At 45.5% G+C, this 27,327-nt stretch overlaps 1 protein-coding gene across 1 annotated transcript; it reads right to left on the bottom strand.

The window, feature by feature from the left end:
* Positions 1–23,482: 23,482 nt before the first annotated feature.
* On the bottom strand, positions 23,483–24,426 carry LOC147985762 (uncharacterized). Its single transcript, XM_087541731.1, has 5 exons — positions 24,330–24,426; positions 24,099–24,198; positions 23,880–23,995; positions 23,721–23,799; positions 23,483–23,630 (listed from the first exon to the last, which is right to left on the bottom strand). The coding sequence occupies exons 1-5, from the start codon at positions 24,424–24,426 to the stop codon at positions 23,483–23,485; spliced, it is 540 nt and encodes a 179-aa protein (XP_087397857.1).
* Positions 24,427–27,327: the final 2,901 nt, after the last annotated feature.

Below are 27,327 nucleotides of genomic sequence, written 5' to 3' on the forward strand. Positions count from 1 at the left end.
CTTGATGGTCGTAAGGCTGTTGGGTGCAGATGGATTTTAAAAGGAAGACAGACATTGATGGTAAGTGTCACCATTAAGAAAGCTTGACTTGTCGTTAAGATGTTTTCCGACAAGTTCAAGGAGTTGACTACGATGAGACTTTCTCAGTCGTAGCGATGCTAAGAGTCTGTTGGAATTATATTAGCAGTTACTGCATTATTTTTGAAATCTTGCAGATAGGATGTCAAAACATTGTTTCCTCGATGATTTTCTTGAGGAAAGGTTGTATGTGATACAACCAAAGGGTTTTGTCAATCCAAAAAGATGCTAACAAGTATGCAAAGCTCCAGCAATCCTTCTAAGGACTGGAGTAAGCATCTCGGAGTTGGAATATACGCTTTGATGAGATGATCAAAGATTTTTGGTTTATACAAAGTTTATGAGAAACTTGTATTTCCAAAGAAGTGAGTGGGAGCACTATAGAATTTCTGATGAGTATATGTTGTTGACATATTGTTGATCATAAATGATGTAGAATTTCTGGAAAGCATATAGGGTTATTTGAAAAGTGTTTTTCAATGGAAAACCTGGATTAAGCTACTTGAACATTGAGCATCAAGATCTATAAGGATAGATAAAAAAAACGCTTAATAGTACTTTCAAATGAATACATACAGTGACAAGATTTTGAAGGAGTTCAAATAATATCAACAAAGAAGGAGTTCTTGGTTGTGTTATAAGGTGTGAGCATTGAGTGAGACTCAAGATCTGACCACGACAGAAGAGAGAGAAAGGACGAAGGTCGCCCCCTATGCTTTAGACGTAGGCTCTATAGTATGCTATGCTGTGTACCGCACCTGAAGTGTGCCTTGCCATGAGTCAATCAAGGGGTACAAGAGTGACCCAGGAATGGATCACATGACAGCGGTCAAACTTATCCTTAGTAACTAGTGGACTAAGGAATTTTCTCGATTATGGAGGTGGTAAAAGAGTTCGTCGTAAAGGATTACGTCGATGCAAACTTTGACACTAATCTGGATGACTCTGAGTAGTAAACTGGATTCATATAGTAGAGCAGTTATTTGGAATAGCTCCAAGTAGCGCATGGTAGTTGCATCTACAAGATGACATAGAGATTTGCAAAGAACACACATATCTGAAAGGTTCAGACCCGTTGACTAATAACCTCTCTCACAAGCGAGATATGATCAAACCCCATGGGTGTTGGATTCATTACAATCACAGAGTGATGTGAACTAGATTATTGACTCTAGTGCAAGTGGGAGACTGTTGGAAATATGCCCTAGAGGCAATAATAAAATGGTTATTATTATATTTCCTTGTTCATGATAATTGTCTATTGTTCATGCTATAATTGTATTAACCGGAGATCGTAATACATGTGTGAATACATAGACCACAATATGTCCCTAGTAAGCCTCTAGTTGACTAGCTCGTTGATCAATAGATGGTTATGGTTTCCTGACCATGGACATTGGATGTCGTTGATAACGGGATCACATCATTAGGATAATGATGTGATGGACAAGACCCAATCCTAAGCATAGCACAAGATCATGTAGTTCGTCTGCTAAAGCTTTTCTAATGTCAAGTATCATTTCCTTAGACCATGAGATTGTGCAACTCCCGAATACCGTAGGAATGCTTTGGGTGTGCCAAACGTCACAACGTAACTGGGTGGCTATAAAGGCACACTACGGGTATCTCCGAAAGTGTCTGTTGGGCTGGCACGAATCGAGACTGGGATTTGTCACTCCGTGTGACGGAGAGGTATCTCTGGGCCCACTCGGTAGGACATCATCATATGAAAATTGACTGACCCAAAAGTCGATTCAGTCGACTGAAGTGTGGCTTAATCGGAGCAGAGCAGCAGCACGAGCAAGGGGGACAGCAGCAGCAGCTGGGCGAGCGAGCGATCGAGCGAGAGCCGGAGCAGCAGCAGCAGATCTGGCTGGTATGGACGCCGCCGCCGAAGGGGCCTCGCACTGGGGGAGAGCCTCCATGGAGATGTTGCCCGCGGCGCCGACTTCAAGGTAGCCGCTCCATGGGGGTGCAGGATGGAGCACCGTCAGCGCCGGGAGGTCGAGTTAAGGATAAGGTGCGATGCGATGAGTGTACAACCTCTTTGGTGGCGCCGAGTAGGCCTTGGCTTCGTCCGAGGAGTCGGTGAGGATGCTGCGGTTCCGACGGAGCAGGTTAAGGCGGCGCTGTGGGGATGGAGCAGCCGCGATAGACGAGGCGATCGTTGGAGCAGCTCCTTGGAGGTGGAGGACGGGGCGGCTGAACCGGCGGGACGGCGAGATTGACGACAGATCCTCATCCGGGGAGGTGGACGAGGGACGTCGAGCTGTTGCGTTGGACGACGTCGTCGGGGAAGAGGCTCCGGCTGGGCAGCGGTGACGTGGCGGACGGAGGGGGGTGGGGTTTCGTGGCTGGAGCGGAGAGGTTATGGCGGCCTGGGATTTCGAATGGCGGGGGCGATGGGAGGGGGTGAAGCATGACTTAGGAACGTGCTTGTCCAAAATGTAGGGTGTGTTACAAAAGTACCCCCCACCGATTTGAACTAGCGGCCCTTTCGGCTCAGGGTTAGAAGGGGGATTTCGCGTATCGGGATTTGGCAGCTGGAGGGTGTTTTCGCGCGCGTTGTAATTTCGGGATAGCAAGGCGCGGGTTGTGAAGGCGCCAGTTTTGGGAGCACGATATCTGAATTTTCGGGATATAACAAGATGCAGGTTGAATTTTAGGGACAAGCCTAACATGTAGTAATATTGTACTTGTACGTACCAAATCAATTCGCACTTCCCTCAACCAAAAAGAAAACAAAAAAAATAAAACTATTCACACCACACAAAGAAAGAGTCTTGCCCCGTTTTACTATACAAATGCTATTCAAAGCTACTCCCTCCTTCCATCTATATAGGGCCTAGTGCGTTTTTCGATGCTAACTTTGACCAAATATTAGAACAATGATATATGACATGCAACTTACACAAAGCACACCGTTAAATTCGTCTGTGAAAGGTTCTTTCAATGATATAATTTTCACATTGTGCATGTCATGTACTATTAATCTTGTCAATAGTCAAAGGCGGTCTTTAAAATCTCATTACGCCCTATATAGATGGAAGGAGGGAGTATGAATCCATGTTATGTCCGATTAAATTTTTTCGCTTGCTGTATAATGCATGTAACCTACTCATACCAACATTTTAGTGCATTCCAAATGTCTATACTACCGCTGCAATTCGAACTAAATTTGAATTCGTTTCTCTATTTCAATAAGAATCTACAATCATGATTGTTGCCAACTTCAACCATCATAGTTTCCTTGCTATCCGCTAGATATAAATCAGACGACCTATAATGCAGGATGGCAGGCACACCATCATCAACAACTCCGTTTTTTATAAGAATAGAGATAAAACATATTAAATGTAGTATACCATGTTCATAACCACACCATGTGTATCACCGTTATATATATTCACACATCCGTCGGTTTGAAAAACTATGATAAATTCTTCAAATATCCGAATTCGCTTGTTATAATGAAGTATATATGATCTCTAGCGCTAACTTTCTCTTGTGCATGCACACGCCCGCATCCCTCTCACCCTCCCTCAGCATTCTCTAGCTCCATCGCGCAAATTCGTCTTTTCACTTTAGGTCGTTCACCCACGGTGTGTGTAGGCCCCCCAGCTCCTTCTTTATGGCACACATCGATCGATATGCCTCTCTAGCCAGGTGCGCCTAGCACAAACACAAGCTTCCCCTCTTCTCTTGTCACCGTACATGCCTCACTCCCACCACTCTTTTCATCGTTCTCGTACTCGCACACTCCTCCCCCTCGATATAGTATGCCTCTCGTACCACCTCCTACATGCATCCCTCTCTCTCTCTATCCTTCTCCTCGTGCCTCATTTGCTTCTAACACACACATGCATGTATACCGATCGATCTCCCAACATATACCTAGATCGACTTTAACTACCCCCCATCGATCGACGTACCTCACAAGTTATGTCTCTCCTTTATCTTACAAAGGGCGATTGATCTTCCTATGTAGTTATGTCTGCTTACCACAGCCACATCGTCCCCCCTCATCATTCGTGCATGCATCCTGACCCGTCTCTCACACGCACGTGCACAGACAACAAGCAGCCATCTCCTCTCTTATTGATATTGCGGGTGTGCCCTCCGTTTGTCTAGCAAGCCTATCCACCATTTGTTAGAAGCGACTCCACTACCACCCCCTCCAACACTCTAGCTCTGTCTCTCTCCCAACCTTATTCATCTCCTGCACATATGCATGGATGCCGATCGATCTCCCTTAATACATGAGGCAGATCGATCTCCTTAATACATGAGGTAGGCCTCTCTCCTCCTCCACACATATACCGGCCATTATACCTCTATAGTTAATTGGGCCTCCCTCTTCCCCCACCACACACCGATAGTCGAGCGCTGCAGGTAGGTATCCATGCCACAGAGACAAATTGCACATGTCCCATCTCATGTTCCAGTAGGCCAGCCACTCTATATCTTTGACATGGGCACACAAATTCGATGGCACTCTTTATCGATCGCGCGCGCGCGCACACACACACATCATCATCATCATCCCTCTCTTCGATTCTATGGGACACCTCAAGCCGATGATACCTCCACTCTCTTCTCGTGGATCGCCCCCTCTATATATATGTTATATCCAGGACTCTATTTCACACACATTGCATATGTTAATTTTTTTGATTGACACCCCCCCAAAAAAAAACTCTCAAGAACACACACACTATATCTCTCTAGGTTTGTATCTCTCTCACACAACCCCACGTAGGTGGTGTACGTATACAAGAAGAGAATAGGTGCACCGTGCACGTACTCACGCTTCGTGCCCAGCCACACCCGCGCGGGTACACAGTGGAGCTCATTTCTCCGCAGAAGCTGAATTTGTTTTTGAAACATCAAGTGGCCAGAGACTCGAAAACTTATTTGCCCATTAGTGACTTGTCAGGGCGGTGGATTTTAGTTTGTACCACAATGCTGCATCCACCTAAAGTAACGAAAGTTCTTACGTAAACTTCTTAGTAATTCCCTCTTCGTAGGTGCAGCATTACTCCTAACATTTGTAATATCAGTTTGAAACTTGTAATATTACCGTGTCCTATTCCTGCGTTTTCAAAATCCTGCGAATCAAACAGGTCCTGAGTTGGTGATGATGTTGTGCCTCCCATCTTTCACCAATAGCCGTCGGATCTAGATCTGACGCATACAAACCAAGCTTCTCCATTTTTGCAAAAAGATGCCTGCACTTGTTCCCTATTTACAAACAACTCCTTGTCTCTCACAATCAGCCTCATCTCCTCCCCACCACATCTAGGAGTAGAAGGCCGTGGAAAAATCTGGCGCGATGGCCGCTGCCGGAGCCGTCCACCCCCAATCTTGGTGTTCTGTGCAATGAACGGGCATCTACGCACGGGGAATTATGTCGAACAGGGCTAGTTGTAAGCAGGCTAGCTCTACAACCATGATGATAGTGACTGCAGACGGTGAGGCTGACTATGGTATGCCGAACACGGCGCCTATACTCAGGTGTCATCTCCGGCGCAGGGTCTTGTCACTTCACTGTGAGGAGCAGCACATAATAATTTGACCAACGGATAGTACAGTGCTAGTACTCCTACTACTACATTGGTAGTACTACTACTAGTACTAGTAGCACCACCGTCTAGATTTAGGAGTACTACCACGTCCATCTGGATTTTAGTATTTGACTAGCAATATCTAGTAATGCATGTCACCAAAAATGTACTACTCCCTTTGTAAATAAATACATGGTGTTTTATTCCTATCGGCGAGAGAACTTAATGTTTTTTGCTACTCCTAACTAGAGTACTAATAGGATTACATGCAATGAACTAAACACTGCATGTCATGTTTGGTAGTCTCAAGTCATTGAAAGCATGCATGGCCCACATCTCTCATTGGTTGATATGTCACGAAATAAGAAACAAGGAGGGAGTTAATGCATCGTGCCTAAGTATTTTGGGATTATTTGGTTTTCGTAAGGTGACTTACACAACATTTTTGTTTACATGCATTAACATTTAATAGTTAAATCAAAGGTTAAAACTTGGCACAAAATGCAAAGGGGACCAATAAACCAGTAAACATCAAACTTCTCTCGTTTGGCCCCAACTAGAGGTCAGGTGAGATGACTATACTGCACCGGCACGGAGGGGGACGCAGCTTCGTTGACTTACGACAACTGCCTTTGGGTGAATGACACGTGGCCCCAGGGGGTGGCTGGCCCACCTATCATACAGCCAAAGGCAGGTGCAGTAGAGGGCCGAGGAGTAGTACAAAATCCTATGCACCTACGCAAGATCACTTGAATCGCAAGATCAGTTGACTAGAAGCTACGCTAGACCCATGGAGGCGATGAGCGTGAGCATCAGCCGACTGTGCCAGATGGTCCACGACGCCGGCCTGCGGCCCGGCACCAAGGAACGTCTCTAGGTAGTATTGCTTGAGGCCGCCAGGGCGAGGGGCCGCTTGGACGACAGCTTTGTCTCCTTGTTCGACGAGGTCCTCATCGGTTTCCTCGACAAGTTCACCGTCGTCAAGAAGCTTATGGATGACTTTGACGTAAGCCTCTAGCCGACGCGCCCAGGCTCTGCGATGCCCGCCACCCTCAACGGCCACTATGTAACAACCTCTTCGACGCACTGGTGGCCCTGCGACTACCCACCGTCGCGCTGGAGAATGTCCACCTCGAGGTCACGCTCGCCGCGCAGCGCCTGGCGCAGCAAGACACCATCGACATAATCACCCACGTCTACGTGCAAATCGTCCACAAGGACTACTACATGCAAGAGGAGGACGATAGGACGCTGGCCTTCTTGGAGCGCAGGGCAACCTTGGACGGCACTGTTCAGAAGCACGTTGAGCTCGCCGCCAACGCCGCTGCTCCTCACACGTCGGTTGGTGACCCGGCGCACTAGGGCGTGAGGATGTCGTTGAACGTTGATGGATCCGTATGTATTTTTATCTTTCCGTCAAATCCATGTAGTAGTATATGATACTACAGTAATTATCTTACCTTTCGCATCAACTTCATAATTTTCGTACGTACTCCATGCATGAACGGCGCCAGAACCAAACTTCTCATTACTCTAGGCAAAATCGTTATTTTCTATCTATCGGTCGCGCCATGGAGCAGAACCAAATTTTACAAGTTACGAGTTCGAAAGGAAAAGCCTGCCGTGTTCGCGTCACACCCCCACATGGTGGTCCGGCACGCCGCTCAAGCGGGAATGCGTGCGGTGTTGCATTTTCACTTACAAGTGGGACCGCAGTTGACCAAACCAACTATCGGCAAACCCCCACCCCACCCACCGTGCGATGGCTGAGAAAATAGGAGGGAGAAGAGATGGTTGTAGCATGGACTCCAAGAAAATTGGTGTCAGATGGGACTCATGTGGGTGGCGTGTGCCGTACTGCTAGACGTGAATGCTAGTTATGGCCCATGCCACCCCACTATATCGAGCCTATATCGAGGTACGTAGAACAAATTTCCTGCAGTCCATGCTCAGCCCTCCTCTATCTCTCTTCTCAGCCAACCAGCGGACGCGCGGAGCCCATCGTCTGTTTGCTCACATGCGGCCCCACATGTCAGTGAAAACGCAAGAGGACCCACTGAACCTGCACATCTTTCACCTCGACGTGCTGGTGATGAAAAACAAATCCAATGAAGATCTTCGGTGGTCGCTTTTGGAGTTACTCAAGAGTAGTAAGATTCTATTTACAGTTTAACCCAAGATGCACATCTCGTTGCTTCAACTACCACTCTATTTTCTTTCATGACATGACATGGATGCTGGATGTCCCATGTGTCGGCAAAAGGAGGAAGAACCCAACCAAATCTTCGGTTCTGCTCTCGGATGAGATTAGTGCACTTGTTGATACTCCTACTAGAATAGAGGCTAGACATGAGACTAGATGCGAGGAAGCAACGTCTACTTCTTTACACTCGAAGAAGAAAGAAGCACGCAAGATCGAGCCTCCGCAGATCAACAACGAATGCATCGAGAAGGCACTAATCCAACTTACAGGAGTAGTAAAATGTATTCTTGTGGTTCTTGTTTTCTTTGGTCTTGCTTTTCTAGTCAAAATTATCGTTGGAGTTCATGCAAAACGGAGGTGCATTTGGGGTCGTGCATTGGAGTTGGACTTACAAGTGGGACCACAGTTAAGGAAACTGACTATCGGCAAACCCCCACCTTGCCCGTCGCGCGATGGCTGAAGTTAGAGAAACGACGAGGTTGAAGAGATTGCTCTAGCACGGACTCCAAGAAATAATATGGTGTCAGATGGATGTCGTGGTGGTGGCGTGTGCCGTACTCCTGGACGTGAATGCTTGTTCTGGCCCATGCCACCCTACTACTCCTACTACTTACTCCTACTAGTATATAGTATACTAGTATCGAGGATTCGAGGTGCTGGTTACGTACAACGAACACATTAACATATGGCTACAGTAAAAACACCCGCCCGACGTGCGAAGCATGTGAAGCTAGTACAAATTTAGAGAAGCGACTCTAAAGCCATTCATAAATTTAGTAAGTTTATCACATGCATATCATTTTATTACATACAACAGGTCATCAACCCACATCGACAACGAGGATACATTATAAATACTAAAGTTTTCACCACACAACAAATAACAAGCCATGAAATGAACTTCAACTCAACCATTCCGTGGTGTTGGAAACACTTGCTTTGAACCACAAGTGATTCTCTGGGACGGGCCATCCGTTTTCGATCTGGAGACCAACGCAGGACTGATCATCCAGGCTGAAGCGGCCTACTATATCAGTACCAGGGTAGGGAACCACCCAAATGTCCGAGGTATAGACACAGCTGCTTCTCATAAATGTGTCAACAGCAGTTGGATCGCCTTTCACCATCATCGGATAGTTTTGTCCAAGGAAGAGCGAGTTTTCTCCAAGACTATGAATTCTCTGCCAGGGAGAAGGAGTTGGCGCTAGCACACTAGTATCCATCCCGAATACCATGCAACGGGTGTTGGAATAGGTCCGGAGAGTGCGACCATGGGAGACACCTGCTTCCTTAGCAGTAACATCATTAGTGGGCTGTATACACACAAGAAGAGGTGATCCATCGGAATTAGTTGCCAGGCGCCACAGAGTATATGGGCGCTGCTCGTGATCATCACCATCGGCATCTCCCCCTTGGTTATAAAATTTTTCAAGTATAGGTGGTGGGATGTTCACAGGACCTTGGAAACACAAGAAGAAGGTTAATTAGTAAAGGGAAACTTGCTAACCCGCATGCATGTGGATGAAACAATTATAATTACGGTGGAAGACAAACGTACGGAAACTACGAGGATACCATGCAAAAAGAGTGCCACGAGTGGTGGCAGCAAACACAAGGCCCTCGTATTGAATTGCATCACAGTAGTCATACGTGCACAGAAACTGATTTTTGAGCAATGTCCATCGAGTCAAACCACTAAGGATGGAAACAAGCTTGTCGAAGATAGCAACAACTTCATAGTTGTTGTAATTCCAAGAGCGGTTGGGAACTCGACAAATTGCTATCTTCTGTAGAAGACAGTCACCATGATCGTATTTGAACGCGCATACATTACCGGTGTGCTCAACCTCTGGGCAGTGTGCTGGGATTTTTGGAAGTGGAACCCGGTGATGAGTGTACACATTCACAAGTTCCCACTCGTAGTTGGACCCAATGTAAACAACCCAATCTCCATTTGCGCCCGCCCAAGCCTTGCCCTCGAGCGATGTCATCTTAACATCATACGTATCATTATCAAGCGGCATCAACTGGCATAGGGTGAGGCCTCCGTCGTGCCGGCACCAGTCATCAGGGTCACGGCAAAGAAGATAGGGGAGATCAAACCGCTCCTTGACTCTTGGGTTCTTTGTAATGATGTTATTAGTTGAGTCGAGAACGGGCTTGAACGAACCTGCCATGCTAGCCGAGGTGATGACGTCGCACCGATCAATGAGTTCCTCCGCCACGTCATCTTTCAGATCGGGGCAAGAATAACGGGGTCGTTTCCGGCCTGTTCCCTCCATGGAGAAGACGATTGAACAATGGCAGAAGAAAGGGTGAAGGGCTGAAGGAAAATGGAGGAGGGAGAGGAAGAGTGTGCGGCAACAGTTCCAAATCGAGAGGGAAAAGCGAAGAGTCGGTGGACGGTTGTGAGTTTGCCACGGTTCACGAAGAGGTGCCCCGGCCTACACGTTCCTTTCGAAAATACTCCTACTACTCGCCGTCGTCTCACTGATATGTTGGAACGGGACCACATGTCAACGAAACATGGTGTGTAATTTCTCGTGCAAAATTCGATCTGGCCGCGTTGGCCTGAGGTGCCGCATTAGTTATCGACCTTTATTTTTTTAATGGCGTGCCGATCAGTTTTGAAGCACGACTAACCGGTACTATACGTGGAGAGGATGATAGCAAGGACCCGCCAAGGTCATGGCAGTACGCAAGCAAGTGCCTCCTTATTTCAAGCCAATAAAAAAATGGCTCCTCCTACTGGATTTTTGACATCTGGGTCCCATGTCATTGTTAACGTAGTCAATAAACGAGAGAATTGCACAACGAGCGGCTGACACCAGGGACCCAATAGCTCGCCCAGTTATTTTTGTTTTGGGTTAATTTGATAAATGCCACTCCAAATCTGGTGTATCCGAGAAATGCCACTGCAATTTCCAAACTTTGAAAAATGCCATTTCATGCCATTTCTAGTGGCATTTTTCGAAGTCTGGAGTGGCGTTTTTCAAAGTTTGCAAACTGCAGTGGTGTTTTTTAAAGTTTGCAAAAATTGCAGTGGCATTTTTCAAAGTTTGGAAATTGCAGTGGCATTTTTTATGAATCGCCATAATTAGAGTGGCATTTATCTAATTTGTTTTTGAGACGGAAGCAGGGTGTCAACTGGGCTGTGCGGGACACTCTGGCCTGTCTAGATAGCCTTTTCTTTTATGTTTACCACAGACCAGCCTAGTAGTTTTTTTTCTTTCTGAAAATGGCTAGCCCAGTTCTTTTATGATTTGTCAAGTAAGTTGCTTTATCAGGCCTGCTGGGCTGCAAATCTTTCAAGACGAGGAGAGCTTCATTCGGCTGGCCGAGAAAATGGCCTATCAGTAATGAGAAATGGGCTGTACATTTTTAAAACACATCAAACCGACAATTATTTTCAAATATCTTTTTTTTCATTTCGAGATTTTAAATTGCATTGATTTTTATGCGTGGACAATTTATTGGATTTTATATTGATATACATTTATTTTAAAATCAGTCTGAATGTGACTCGAAATTTCGGGATTAAAAACAGTTCAGAACGCACCGACATATGCAAAATTTCGTATAGTTTTTTAACCGTGGCCACAATATGGGCTGTAATGCTAACATAAAGAATATGGGCTCCAAAAAACCCGTAAGAATTAGCAAATGGGTTGTAAATTATTTGAAATAATGGCAGATGGGATGTATGCTGTTTTCCACATATTTGAGGCTTTCCACAGATGGCCTGTATACTGTTGGATGTCCATCCAACGGCCGTCGTGCTTTTTCAATCTCTGCTCTTCCTGCTCCAGCTGCTCAAACAAGCGTCGGCGGGACTGCCTGCTCCCTCCTACCCGCGGCCGGCTGTGCTGCCGCGCAGGCCTCACCGCCCCACCGTAGTCCCATCGCTAGCCTAGCCATCCCTCTACTCACCCACACCTGCTGTTATTCTCCGGCGACGGCAGACGAACCAGTAAACCCTCGTACAGTCGTACTCCCCTCCGCGTGGGAAACAAAAACAACGGCCGAGTCTTCCCTGCCTCCGTGTCGTTCCCTTCCTAGGCCTCGCCGTCGTCCAACGCCCTGGTGCTCTCGGCGTGGCGTGGTTAGGGTGGTCAACGACCGACATGCATCTGAAGTGGACTGTACATGGAGAGGCTGACAGCTGGGTCCACGGCCGCACACAAGGAAATGCCTCCTTATTACGCGCAAAATAATGATTTCCTCCACCTGACATCTGGGACCCATCGAAACGGCCTCTGTATTTCATGAAAAAAACGTTACCATCGCTGACAGCTCGGATCCACCAGCTATATCTTCGCACGCAAGGAAGTGCCTCCTTATTACGCACAAAAAAATGAATACTCCCCCTGCTAGCCGGGACCCAGTATAGTGGGCCTACTAAGTTGACGAGGACGAAGGGCTTTGTCAACTTAGTCAATATGCACGATTCTAGCTCCACTGGCCGTACGATGTCCATCCAACGGCCGTAGTGCTTGTTCAACCTCTGGTCTTCTTGCTCCAGCCGCCCAAAGCAACGCCAGTCGTGCCGCCTGCTCCTGCCTCCCGTGGCCGGCTGTGCTGCCGCGGAGGCCTCACCGCCCCCATACTACTCCCACCGCTGGCCTGGCCATCCCTCCACTCCACTCACCCACACCCCCTGGTATTCTGCGGCGACGGCAGCGTAGCCGAACCAGTGAACCCTCGTACTCCTCTCCGCGTGGGCATCCACTGCCGCGTCTTCCCCGGCTCCACGTCGTCCCCTTCCTATGGCTCACCGTCGTCCACCGCCGTGGTGCTGTCGGTGCGGCGTGGTCAATGTGGTCAATGATCGAATTCCATCGGAAGAATACTGTACCTGAAGAGGCTGACAGCTGGGTCCACGGCAGCCGCAAGGAAGTGCCTCCTTATTACGTGGAAAATAATTATTCCTCCACCTCACAGCAGGGACCCACCGGACGCCCACCAATATATCACGAAAAAAACGTTTGCCCCTGACTGCTGGGACCCACCCGACGGGCCACCGTATTTCACGAAAAAAAGTTCCCCCTGCTGTCAGCTCGGACCCATCGGAAGTGCCTCCTTATTACGCACAAAAAAATGAATACCCCACTGCTAGCTGGGACCCACCTTAGTGGCAGGCTGACTTGTGGGCCTACTAAGTTGACAGGACGGAGGGCTTTGTCAACTTAGTCAATATGCATGATTCTAGCTCCAGTGACCGTACGATGTCCATCCAACGGTTGTAGTGCTTCTTCAACCTCTAGTCTTCTTGCTCCAGCCGCCCAAACCAGCGCCGGTCGTGCCTCGTGCTCCTGCCTCCTGTGGTCGGCTGCGATGCGACGGAGGCCTCACTGCCCCCTCCTACTCCCTCTGCTGGCCAGGCCATCCCTCTACTCACCCACACCCTTGTTATTCTACGGCGACGGCAGCCTCACACCGCAGCGAACCAGTGAACCCTCATACTCTTCTACGCGTGGGCATCCACTGCCGCGTCTTCCTCGGCTCCGCGTCGTCCCCTTCCTAGGCCTCATCGTCATCCACCGCCCTGGTGCTCTCGGCGCGGCGTGGTCAACGTGGTCAAGGAACGGCTTCCATCAGACGTGGACTATACATGGAGAGGCTGGCAGCTGGGTCCACGGCCGCAGCAAGGAAGTGCCTCCTTATTACGTGCAAAATAATTATTCCTCCACCTGACAGCGGGGACCCACCGGACGGCCACCAGTATTTTGCGAAAAAAATCTTTTCCCCCTGACTGCTGGGACCCACCGGATGGGCCACCGTATTTCGCGAAAAAACGCCCCCCCCGCTGTCAGCTCGGACCCACCGGAAGTGCCTCCTTATTATGCACATAAAATGAATACTCCCCCGGCTAGCTGGGACCCACCTTGCTGGGAGGCTGACTTGTGGGCCTACTAAGTTGACGGGGATGAAGGGCTTTGTCAACTTAGTCAATATGAACGATTCTAGCTCCAGTGACCGTACGATGTCCATCCAACGGCCGTAGTGCTTCTTCAACCTCTGGTCTTCTTGCTCCAGCCGCCCAAAGCAGCGCCGGTCGTGCCGCATGCTCCTGCCTCCCGTGGCCGGCTGTGCTGCCGCAGAGGCCTCACCGCCCCCTACTATTCCCACCGCTGGCCAGGCCCTGCGGCGACGGCAGCCTCACACCGCAGCCGAACCAGTGAACCCTCGTAGTCCTCTCCGCGCGGGCTTCCACTGCCGCGTCGTCCCCTTCCTAGGCCTCGCCGTCGTCCATCGCCATGGTGCTCTCCGCGCGGTGTGGTCAACGTGGTCAAGGAACGACTTCCATCGGAAGAGTACTGTACGTGGAGAGGCTGACAGCTGGGTCCATGGCCACAGCCCAGTTTTTTTCTGATTTGCCAAGTAAGTCGCTTTGTGAGGCCTGTTGGGCTGCAAATCTTTCAAGATGAGGAGAGCTTTCATTCGGCTGGCTGAGAAAATGGCCCATCAGTAATGAGAAATGGGTTGTACATTTTTAAAACACATCAAACCAGCAATTAGTTTCAAATATCTTTTTTTTCATTTCAAGATTGTAAATTACATTAATTTTTATGCGTGGAGAATTTGTTGGATTTTATATTGATATACATTTATTTTCAAAATCAGTTTGAATGTGATTAAAAATAGTTCGGACCGCACCGAAATATGCAAAATTTCGTATAATTTTTTAATCGTTGCCACAATATGGGCTGTAATGCTAACAAAAAGAATATGGGCTCCAAAAAAACCTTAAGAATTAGAAAATGGGCTGTAAATTATTAGAAATAATGGCAGATGGGTTGTATGTTGTTTTCCATAGATTTGAGGCTTTCCTAAAAAAAGGTTGACGCACAAGCACTGACTGTTGGATGTCCATCCAACGGCCGTCGTGCTTCTTCAATCTCTGCTCTTCCTGCTCCAGCCGCTCAAACAAGCGCCGGCGGGACTGCCTGCTCCCTCCTCCTCGCGGCCGGCTGTGCTGCCGCGCAGGCCTCACCGCCCGACCGTACTCCCATCGCTGGCCTAGCCATCCCTCTAATCACCCACACCTGCTGTTATTCTCCGGCGACGGCAGGCGAACCAGTAAACCCTCGTCCAGTCGTACTCCCCTCCATGTGGAAACAACTGCCGAGTCTTCCCTGCCTCCGTGTCGTCCCCTTCCTAGGCCTCGCCGTCGTCCACCGCCCTGGTGCTCTCGGCGCGGCGTGGTCAACGTGGTCAAGGAACGACTTCCATCGGACGTGGACTGTACGTTGAGAGGCTGACAGCTGGGTCCACAGCCGCAGCAAGGAAGTGCCTCCTTATTACGCGGAAAATAATGATTCCTCCACCTGACAGCTGGGACCCACCGGACGGGCCACTGTATTTCACGAAAAAATGTTTCCCCCTGACTGCTGGGACCCACCAGCTACATCTTCGCACGCAAGGAAGTGCGTCCGGGCAAAAAAAACGATTCGCCCCCTGACTGTTGGGACCCACCAGCTACATCTTCGCAGGCAAGGAAGTGCCTGACAGTCGGGACCCACCTGGTCGAAGCATACGTAGCGTTATCATTCTGGTCACGAACGTGTATGTACATACTGGTCGATGTAGAGGCGCGCACGTGTCGTAGTAGAGGCGCGCATGTAGCATGTACACGTACGTACAACGGCCAGGGTGCAATAAAGAAAATACGGCCACGTATGTGTACATACGGGCGGGGTCTCGAACGCCTACTCGCGCATACGTACGGCCAGGGCTCGTGTACATTGCTGGGTCGGAACAGAGAAACATCGTCGTCGTCGTGTTCATGGGGAGGCAACGGAATGCGTCGTGTTCATCGGGAGGGCTTGGACGGAACAGGCGATGGAAACGAGGCCTGGTGTACCGCAGAACGGAGGAAACGGCCTTGTGTTCGACCGGCCATGTTTGAAACGGGATCCTGTTGATCAGGAGGGGTTTGGCGTACCGCAAAACGGAGGAAACGGACCTCCTACGGTCGAAACGGGGGTCCTGTTGGTCGGGAGGGGTGTGGCGTACCGCAAAACGGACGAAACAGACTTGTGTTGGAGTGTTACGGTCGAAACAGGGGTCCTGTTCATCAGGAGGGATGTGGCGTACCGCAAAACGGGACTCCACGGGATACTGTTCATCTCCACCATCGACCCCCTCCAGCCTCCACGAGCTACTGTTCATCCACCATCGACCTCCTCCAGCCTCCACCTGCGACTGTTCATCCACGGGCTCTTGTTCATCCAGCCTCCACCGCGCGCTACTTCACCGGCTACTGTTCAACCAGCCCTCTCCACGGGCTCCTGTTCAACCACCCCTCCACGGGCTACTGTTCATCCTGCCCTCCACCGTCTACTGTTCATCCTGCCCTCCACGGGGTGGTCCTATTCATCCAGCCCTCCACGGGGTCCTGTTCATCCAGCCCCAACCGGCTCGATCGATCGGGGTCCTGTTCATCCAGAGGCAACACCACGAGGTCATGTTCATCCACCCCCACCGGGAACTGTTCATCCAACCCCCCCACCCCGCAACGCTCACTGTTCATCCAGAGGCAGCATCGATCGGCTTCAGTTAGCAGCAGTAGCGAAGGAATCGCTCGATCGGGTTCAGTTAACAGCCATCGATCGATCGCTCGGGTTCAGTAACACGTAGCCTGCAGTGCAATCGCTCGGGTTCAGTTAGAGCCCAACGCCTTGCTCGGGTTCAGTTAGAGCCAACGCCTCGCACACACGCGCGTATGTGTACGAGAGAAACGCGCATCGCTCGGCCCCCAACCTCCCACCGTAACCGGGAACTCCCCGAAATTTTCCTCCCCCTCGCTTCTACCACGGTTTTTTCCGTCATGGACGGCACAAAGAATGTCATGCAGCCGCGTCTCCGGCCCGCCCAGGACGAAAAGCCCATTTTCTGTCATGATTTTTTGTCATAGAAGTAGGAGCCCACCACATCTATGATGATACCGGGGTTTGTCACAATTATCATCATAGAAGTGTCATATGTATGACAGAAACAAATTTCGTTCGGCCCAAAATGTCACGGATGTGTCTTTTTTTTGTAGTGGAGGTGGCGGTAGCCCCCGGGCACTCGAGGAAACGGGCCTAGGATTTCCAGCCCCCAGACTGTGAACGGCCATGAGAGCGGGATGGTCTGGAGGCCCTGGGCGGGCTGGTGGATCTACTTGGCATGGAATTGACAGGCATCGCAGGATCTCACCAGCTCGGTGGCATCATTGAGCGTCGTGGGCTAGTAGAACCCGCCGCGGAACGCCTTCCCCATGAGCTGGGTGCGTGATGAAGCGTGATGCCTACAGTCCCCGCCATGTATGTAAGCCAGCAGCTCGCATCCCTGCTCACTGGAGATGCATCATAGAGAGACATCGTTTGGTCGCTTCCGATAAAGCTCGTTGTCCTGGATGCAGTATGCGATGGCCTGGCGGGCCACACGTTCCGCGTCTTCCTCCTTCTCCGGCAGGGTTCCTTGGAGCAGGTACGCCTTGAACTCCTCGGTCTAGCACCCCTCCTGAGGTTCCAGCGCGAGGAGCAGGTGGGCTCCCGAGCTCGGGCCGCAAGCTGGGGCGCTTGATAACCCACAAGTATAGGGCATCGCAACAGTTTTCAAGGGTAGAGTATTCAACCCAAATTTATAGATTCGACATAAGGGGAGCCAAAGAATATTTGAAGGTATTAGCAGCTGAGTTGTCAATTGTAGGATCGAAAGTATGTCTAGAGGGGGGGGATGATTAGACTACTTGACCAAATAAAAACTTAGCCTTTTCCCAATTTTAGTTCTTGGCAGATTTTAGCTATCTTAGGACAAGTCAAGCAATCATCACACGTTTCAAGCAAGCATGCAAGAGTGTATTGGCAGCGGAAAGTAAAGCATGCAACTTGCAAGAATGTAAAGGGAAGGGTTTGAAGAATTCAAACGCTATTGGAGACACGGATGTTTTTCCCGTGGTTCGGATAGGTGGTGCTATCCTACATCCACGTTGATGGAGACTTCAACCCACGAAGGGTAACGGTTGCGCGAGTCCACGGAGGGCTCCACCCACGAAGGGTCCACGAAGAAGCAACCTTGTCTATTCCATCATGGCCATCGCCCACGAAGGACTTCACGAAGTAGGCGATCTACAAGCAGAATCCCCACTTAGTACAGGCGAGGGCTAGCAATTTAGATTGAGAAGCGGCCAGCTAGAGAGCAACAATGATCATAACCATGCATTATGCGTAAGTAACATTGGACACTAGCACGAGTAGGATATGAACACCATGAACATAAACATTATAGAGGCTATGTTGGTTTTGACTCAACTACATGCATGATCATGTACGAAGTCAAGCCACTTGAACATTCAGAGGAGGATACCATATCATCATACTACATCACAATCATCTTAACGCTATGCTGATATCCAAGATAAATCATTATTAACTCCCAGCTACTTATGCATGGCATGAGAAACTATAATCTCTAATTGTCATTGCAAACATGTTTAATCATAATGGGCTGAAGCCTGGATACTAGGTTATACATATTTTCACAGACAGAACAAGTCGAGTTCATACCAGTTTCTCTTTGCCACGGCCAGTTCATTGAATGTCGTCATTATTGCCTTTCACTTGCACGACCGAATGATATGAAAATAATAATAGTACAAGAGTGCCATGGACTAAGCTGGAATCTGCAAAACATTTTATTCAACAGGAGAAGACAAGGTAAAATGGGCTCTTTATTAGTTCAACAATTATTCATATGAGAGCCACTCAACATTTTCATCGTGGTCTTCTCTTCGGTACAAGTCGAATAAAAAGAAAAGAAATTCAGAGAAACACACTGAGATATTTTTGGAGTTTTTGGTTTTCTTTAACAAGCAAAAAGGGAAAAGCAAAAACGAGAAAAAATATTTACACGGAAAAGCTCCCAACAAGCAAAAGAAGAATAAGGAAATCTTTTTGGTTTTTTTTAGTACAAGTACTAAGCATGCATAGAAAGTAAATTAACTACAACTATTTTTTTGTTATTTATAAAGTTTTTCAAACACATAAGAAGAAAGCAAGAAAATAGATCTAAGCATGGATGATACAATGAAAAAGTGTGAACACCGACAAATGGAATAAGTGGACATGAATGTAAGGTCGGTGGAAACACGTACTCCCCCAAGATTAGGCTTTTGGCCTAACTTGGTAGTCGATCAGTAGCCAGGAGGTTAGTATGGATCCTGAGGAGCAGGCATCCGCTCATCCCACTGCTGAGGCTCCTCCGCAGCCTCTGCAGTAGCGTGAGCGTTCCGATAGGTAATGATGTCTGCAAGCATAATCCTATATCCGCCCTGGCAACAGGATCAAACAAAGCAGGAGCAGGCAATGGAATAACATCATGAGTCCTCACACTAAAAACCAGGTTATATAGAACTATCGGGGCTACCCGCGCATTTGTGCGGCTAGACTATTTATTTATAATTAGATTTGCTTTGACTTTTGACTTACTTTGTGCATTTAACATTGTGATGTGACATTTTAGCATTCATTAAATATTTTAATATGAATTATTTTTCTTTGTATGTTTTCATTTTTTCCATTATATGTAAATTAAATATGATTGATTTACGGTAAAGATTTTTAATGTATTTGCGAGTGTGTTTTAGAAGGTATTAAGTATTGTTTTTTATCTTGCGAACCAACCTGTGGTTGGTGTGTGTTTAGTGGGAGCAGACGTACCGTCCACTACGAAGACGTCTGTGACAACTTTTTCAATCTCAAGATGATGTGCCGACTCGGTCTCTCGAAGATGCTCATACGTATAGGGTGTGCGTGCCTGCATTCATAAGGGTGAATGTATATACGTATATATTAGCGTTTGTGTGTGTATTGTGTTACAAAAATATTGTCTTTTTTATATAGAATTCAGAACGGAACCTATGACCATGTGAAGTTATGTTTCAGAGATCTGCACATTTGTGTGGCTAGATTTTTTTTAATTAATGTTTGGCTTTGTTTCGACACTTGACTTAATTTGGAAATTTAACATTATCATGTTATATTTTAACAATCATAAAAGACATTGGAAGGAAATGATTTTTCTTATGTGTTCTTTCTCTATTACATGAAAATTATGTATGATAGATTTAATTTATTTGACCCCTAAAAAAAGATTTGATTTATTTGTGAGTGTCTTTTAGAATGTTAGAAGTATTCCCTTTTTCATGTAGAACTGTACGTCTATCTAAAGTTTATAAGTTGATTCCCATGTGTACTTTGTTCCTAGACTGGACGAAAATATCGTTTATACACAAAAGACTGGACCAAAATTAGCATGTGCTTTGACCGTGCTAGTTTTGGTTGGTTTTTAAGCACACAGCCTTAATTTTGTAACTGGTCGAACCAATATTTCCCTAGGGGTCTCTAGCGCAGCTCTTCTCCCCTTCTTTTCTGAGACGGGCACCACCGCATGCGCCCGTCACTGGCTGCCTCGCAGCGGCGTACCGCCGCCAACCATAGCTTAAGCGGAGGGAAGATGTACGCCGCAGCTTCTCTCCCGACCTCTATTGCCGAATGGATTTGGGGGAGCCTACACAGGTAATTTTTTTTGCATCTCACATTGAGTTAAATTTCATCTCAGATTAGAAATTGTTGGGTAAAATCTCCATGCCACAACCACGCTCAAGATTTATTAAAGAAGATACTTAAATCTCCATGCTGCAGGCAATTTTTCATGGAGCTGAGATATAATAGAGATTGAGATTTGGGGACTATTCATTATAGGGATTAGAGATTGGATTGTGATCTTCTGGAAGTATGTGGCATGAGAGAGATGATGCTAGATTCAATAGAGCTCATATCCATTGCCAAATGAAGAAGGTACGATCTGTATTTTTTGCGGCCTCACCGCTTATTATCTTCTCAGACTTCATACCAATGGACTGTTTCCTCTTCCACACAGTTCTTTTAAAAGGATATTCTTCGGCATGAGCATATCGCTTCCGATTAGCTTGCGGCGGCCTGCTGTGCTAAGATTCTCGCTGGATCCGCTGAATATCTTCCGGCAAGGAGGGCACGCGGTGGCGCGGCCGGACGGAGAAGCCGGCACAGTTGAGCTGCCGCGAAGTGAACCAAGGAGCCGACGACCTGCATGGAGCAGCGCGGCGCAACAAACACAAAGGAGCGGAAGACGGATTCATTAGTGCCGCAAGTAGCAGCGCAGGTTTGGCCTTCAACTATGTTGCCTAGTCTAGGACCTAGTGGAGCTAGCTATGCGTGTGGCCCAAATACATTTTTTCTAAAAAAATAATTTTGGTCGGATCGGTTGAGGGTTAATGAGAAAAATAAATTAAGCTTTTGGTCTGTGACTCACCATCATATACTTGTTCGTGATATAATAATCTACGCCCTGGAGGCTCAATCCTTCTTTCGGTCTTTTTAAATTTCATTGTGGCTTCATATGAATCAATTCGTAGTCAAGCTATGAATTTTTTTTCATAGTATTCCAGATGGATTTCAAACTCAATCTTTTCAAATATTGTTGAGCATTTGTTTTCATATAATCTAGGCCATGCTAGTACATTTTAGTTTTAGCAAATGTTGTAGGCACATCAGAGCTTTGACCAACTACACAAATGCAATGCTAATTCTTACATTCTTCAGGAAATCGGTAACTGGTAGCTGCTCGGTCGGCTTGGGAGTAGTGATTAGTTGGTGAATCGGCCTATTGACTGGATTAATCGGTCGACCATTAATCGGTAGATTAAATAGGATTACCAACATATATCTAGTTTTTTATGTCTTATATACCCTACTCTCATGCTCTCAACTATGTAATATACCAATATATCATGTTTTTTCATCGAACTCTATCTATTGAGGAGCAAGAGGAGGATGGGAGGGGTTACAGGGTAAAATTTTGGGCTTCATTTGCCCACAAGTTAATGGGTCAACAGGGATTAATTGTCCTAACAACCTATTAATCGGTCTAACCAGCCATTTAATCGTCCTGGCAAGTTAATACAATGAATAGGTGCTATTCGATTCGGCCACCCTACAAGTAGTGATTAACTGGCATGTTAAATGATTAATCGGATGAATTCTTGAACAGTGAATTCTTATGAATGTTACTACTTAACACTTAAATTGATGAAGAACAAATGAATGTACTGCTCATTCTCTTCTGAATAGTATACGGATTGTTTAAAAACAAAATGTCATATTGTTCATACATATTGATCATTTATAAAAATGCGATAAATCTTTCTGTTCTCCGATACATTAAAATAATGAATATGTTGTATTCGCAAAGCTCACTAAGTAAACAACATCGACTCCTTGTTATGAGCATATACTCTTGCGGATTTCTGTGGATAAACTACTGTCACAAAAAGTTTCAGGAATAGGTCCTTCCTCTCTTGGGTCTTGTTTGGCGTACTTGATCTTCCAGTTGATCTGTGTCCTCAAATTTTACATCAGTACCTTTGGTCTTGGTGTTGTTAGACTTTTTAGTCAAACTTCATGCCATCCTTATGGCTACATAGATGATACTTTTATCTTTGGCGTTACAAACATCTGAGCCTTCATGTTCAACTTTTGTCCTTTTGTTTTTTGCATGAACACTTCTGGTACTTTTGGGCACTGCTTTTTCTGTTTTTCAGATCTACTATTTTTATTTTCTTCATCTTCCGAGTCTGGTAATACAACAGATCTTCCCCTCCTTTTCCCGCCATCGACACTTCTTGATGAGCTTTTATATTGATGCTCCTTCTGATGTATTATACTCCCATTGCTTTTCTCTTCTGGCTCCTCTTTCACAGTGACCAACTCACATACGTTTTTGCTAAATTCACATTTACTGATTTGTACCTGCAAAAATCACATAAATGGATGAATTAAGGGACAAATTTATGTAAAGAAAAGTTTGTATGGTGAAGTATTCAGTCACCTTTTTAACTGGCTCATTCAGTTTCTTTGTTTCTTGTTTTAACATGTCGTCCACTTCATCGTCCATCAAATCTTGTTGAGCACAATGGATCAAGAATTGTAAATAGCTGCTTCAATAGTTCCATATAAAAGAGTATAATAATTGGTGTTTAAATATATTTGATAGTTTAATAGACCATCACCTCTTCAACTTTATCCTCTAAGTATCGCTTCTCAAGCTTTTCATTAGGCACGAATATTATTTTTACTGCATAGTTTTGCATGCCAGAGAGAGGTTCTTATTGTTGAGTTTGAATCGAAAGATAAGTCTTTGTCCACATAATTCTTGTATAATCTTTGGGACTTCTTCAAATTTTCCATCTAAGGAACCCAACAGGAATGAGACTGATGTATTGAGCATTCTTTCAGCCCCGCAAATGTGATAGTACATAATGATGGCCAAATCAAGAGAATATGCTTACCTAGGTGTTACACCTTCTGGATACGTATCACAATTCTTGCAATAATTATTATGTGATTCTTTCGTAGCAATTTTGTTGTAAACATCACATGACATGTACCACCATTGAATATTTTCTTGTCATCGATCAATTGTAGCTATTGTTGTGAACACAATGTCCTGCAAGTTGATGAAGAAAAGTATAGCTCTTTAAAGGATATTTAGCCACTCATACAAATATGTCAAACACATCTGTAGGTCTTGGAGGCTTCTACAATATCGTATCTTAGAAGATTTTCTGATTCATTAACTCATCTGTTGGGTTGTCGTGCCTGATTCCAGTAAGTTCTCTTAAGGTTATCCTTCTGTAAAACATTTGATCTTCCAGTGTCCATTGAGTACTTTTATCTATCTCCATCATTTTTTTGAAGTTTCTTCAATGGAGTGGCTATAAATAAATGTTAGTAAATGAAGATATATTATGAACTTCTATAGGACCAGTACCTACAAATTATGCTTAATACCTGCCACGAAGTTCCCAAGTCTCGGGTATATCTAGATTGGTATGTACTCTTGTGGCGCTAGTTGACTTTAGGCACAGACCTATTTAATGAACAATAAATCAGTTAGATTTATTATCTTGGTGGTATGAAAAAAAGGAGATGTAAACATATTCAACTTACCGTTGAATTTTTGCACCATTGTTGAGGTAACAATAATAATTGTTTGATTGCCAATTACATCCTCACTTAAATGATGAGCTAATCTTCCCCATAATGATACTCTGATTTTATCATGCCTGAATAATTCATTCGAAAGTAATTAATGGTAATAACAAACATAAGTGGAAGAAAACTGTCTTTACCCTTCTGTGAAAAGTTGATGCATGGATATACACTTACTCTTGCATTAGAATTTCAATTGCACGTATATCTAAAGGTGTTTTCTTCTTTGTTATCCTTGATTGTATTGGCTTACTCTTGGTAAGTAAGCCAATAACATCTGCAAATTTGAAGATTAAAGACTTAAAAAGTTAGGAAGTTATTCATTTGGAATATATTAATACAACTACCAACAAATGGCTTTATAATTGAATTGACCACTTTGAAGTAAGAATATGACTATCAACATACCTGAGCATTGTTGGTCCTTTTCTAGCTGTTCTTGTAGGGTATCTTTGCTAGCAAACTTGAAGTAGTAATCTGGAAAATTATCCGATGCACCTTCCATCTCCTTTAATTTTGTATTGTATAAAAAATAATTTTAATTTCATTGTTGACTGGCCGATATTTTGTTGCATCTATAACTTTAAAATTGCTAAAAGCATATATAGAACCCTCGTTGATCTTTGCTCTGTTAGTGTCAATACGATTCTTCCAGATAGTAGCATGAACCGGATGACCCTTCAAAATTTAATGAAAGAAAATCTTAGTAGTAATTTTAAAAGTAGAACAATCCCATTGTTAATTATGTGAAGAAAATACCTGCTCATCCATCAAAATCATATCGATGCTTATAAGTTCATCAGTTGAAGGGTTGATCGAGTCCCACATTCTCATTACTTTGTCTTTAATATTCCATATCTGTCGTCTTGTGGTTAACTCACTCAACTTCGTGTACGCCATACAGATGTTGCCTTCAAAACAATTTTAAAAGGAGTGGTTCATATGATAATGCACTAATGAAATTTGGTTAGAAAGAAGTGTTCTAACTAATGGTCAATGAAGAGGAAAACATGGTGTTCATAAGCAGGTTGTGAAGACATGCAAGGACGGAAAGATCTAAACAGACCTCAAGATTTCAGTTATATATTACCCAAAATTGATGATGTTTCTGTCGATTTCTTCTTCCGTCGTTCGATGTGTTGGGCGTCCTGCCGTATGTCGCACCTTCGATTCGTTCCTGGCGTGTGTCGATATGTCGTTGTGTGGATCTCCCTTCTATCCTCATACGCGTGTTGTTGGTTGCTCTGGCGTTTGTTAATTCCCTGGATGTTCTGGTGTGTGTGTCCCAACCTTTATATTAGTCCAAATGTTGTTCAGTTTGAATTGGACACGGATGGGTGTCCGCTGAAAACTATTCTGTGTGCAATAGTATACGTCCATTCGTTGCCTAATATGTATCAATCCGTTTAGTTTCCTTCACGTGCAATAGTACACATCCCATCTGTGTGCAATAGTATATGTCCCTCCACGCGAATTTTTATGTGTCAGGACTCTTGCTAGTCTTTTTTACCTGATGGGTCTTGCTTCCTTCTTATTAATTACATCGGAACCCCCACACGTAGACTGATTGGCCTTTGCCCGATTGATTTTTTCTATTGTTAATAATGTCGAGCGTGGCCATCTCATGTGTTTCTATTTAACATATCTCAACCGTCCAATATATTAACTTTGTATAGATAAATCTTAACCGTTCGTTTTCTATCGTTTTAAGTATATAATAGATAGGGATGTGAGGAGATTTGAAATCGGTAAAATGGTGGTGATCCATGGTTGCACGGTCTAGGTAAACTTTGGTCAGAGGGAAATCATGAGGGCGTATCTCAACGTCGAAGTGAGCCGCCAAACGAGTACCAAAAATCCCACCATGTATTTTGCCTTGAGATTTATTAAGATGGAGGCGACGAGCCATGATAGGTCCCAAGCTATGTGTGTTGTCGCCCTCCAATGCGCGACATAAAACAACAAGGTCTGGTGAACTAAGTGCACCCACCTTGTCCCTAGCAAGCAAGCATTTGGTAATAAAAAGTGCAAAGTAACGAACAGCGGGAAAATGTAAGCCAATGGCAGTGATGGCTGACACTTCTCTCTCATCACCCACTGTCAGAGTGCGATAAAAGGCCTCAAACTCGGCCGGCCTATGCTCAACCAAGCTCCCATCAGATGGTATCATGCATATGTCACAAAACTTAGTAAGTGGTATCTGATGGTTTCAGCATATAAATCAAAGCTCACTTCAGGAGGATTATTTCTAGGCAAGAAAGTAAAGCTCTGAACAAAGATGTTTATGAGGATGTGGTGCTGGTCACACTCATCTGCGATGAAGTCGGTGAGGCCGGCATTGGCAATATATTGCGTGAACTCCTCAAGAATTCCAGCTTCTTGCAGGAATGGGGTGTGCGGCCATTTGCACGGCCGTACCTCTGCCAACCTCCGAGGGTGGAGATCACTATCAGAAGACTACCCAATAACACCCTTGGAGTTCTTCTTCCAGCCAAACTTCCTGAAGATATTCATGTTCGCGTATAATTTTCTGAAATAAAAATTTTGGGGTGACAAAAATTTGTCAACAAAACTTTATAAGATTGATAGCAACTACTCATAGGGATACATAGAAGCCATAGCAAGCATTCAAACTACTTAGAACACTAGGAATTTAACATACAAGCACATCTACAGCAGCACCAAGAGTAGCTAATTATTCAAAGTATAAACCACTAAAACAAAAACTAATTGGACAAACAGTGGAGTCACATACCAAGCAACAATCCCCCAAAACAGTTTCGGAAACGGAGCTCCGAGCAAAGAGATCGAAATCCGCGGGTTTGAGCTCAAGAACACGGGAGAGAGAGCAATGAAGATTTTTCTGGAGGTAAGTGATGATGTGGGATGAAGAGGTAAGTGAGGGGGCCCACGTGGGGACCACAACCCACCAGGGCGCGCCTGGGAGTGCTAGCGTGCCCAGGTGGGTTGTGCCCACCTGGTGTACCTCCCTCTGATGTTTATTGCATCAAAAATTCTCAAATATTCAAAAAAAAATCATATTAAATTTTCAAGGCATTCTGAGAACTTTTATTTTTGGGTCATTTTTTATTGCACGGGAAATTCAGAAAACAGACAAAACATGGCATTTTATTTTATTTAACTGATAAAAACAGAGAATAAAAAGTAGGGACCAAAAGTAGTGCTTACTAAATTCATCAACTTCATACCGTTCAAAAATGATCCATTAATAATGTTGATCAAGTCTTATTAACAACCACTTTCGACTAGTATGAAACCGAAGAACTTTCGTAAATCACTAAGTTACCTCAATGGGGATATGCATTTCCCCAACAATAAGCATTTCATATTTCTTTTTGACAGTAGGTAGAGGTATTTGAAAACTTCCAATAGTGATTGTCAGAGA

The sequence above is a fragment of the Triticum urartu genome, chromosome 2A (genome assembly GCF_056163025.1).
Source record: "Triticum urartu cultivar PI428250 chromosome 2A, HENAU_Tu73, whole genome shotgun sequence".
Lineage (NCBI taxonomy): Eukaryota > Viridiplantae > Streptophyta > Magnoliopsida > Poales > Poaceae > Triticum > Triticum urartu.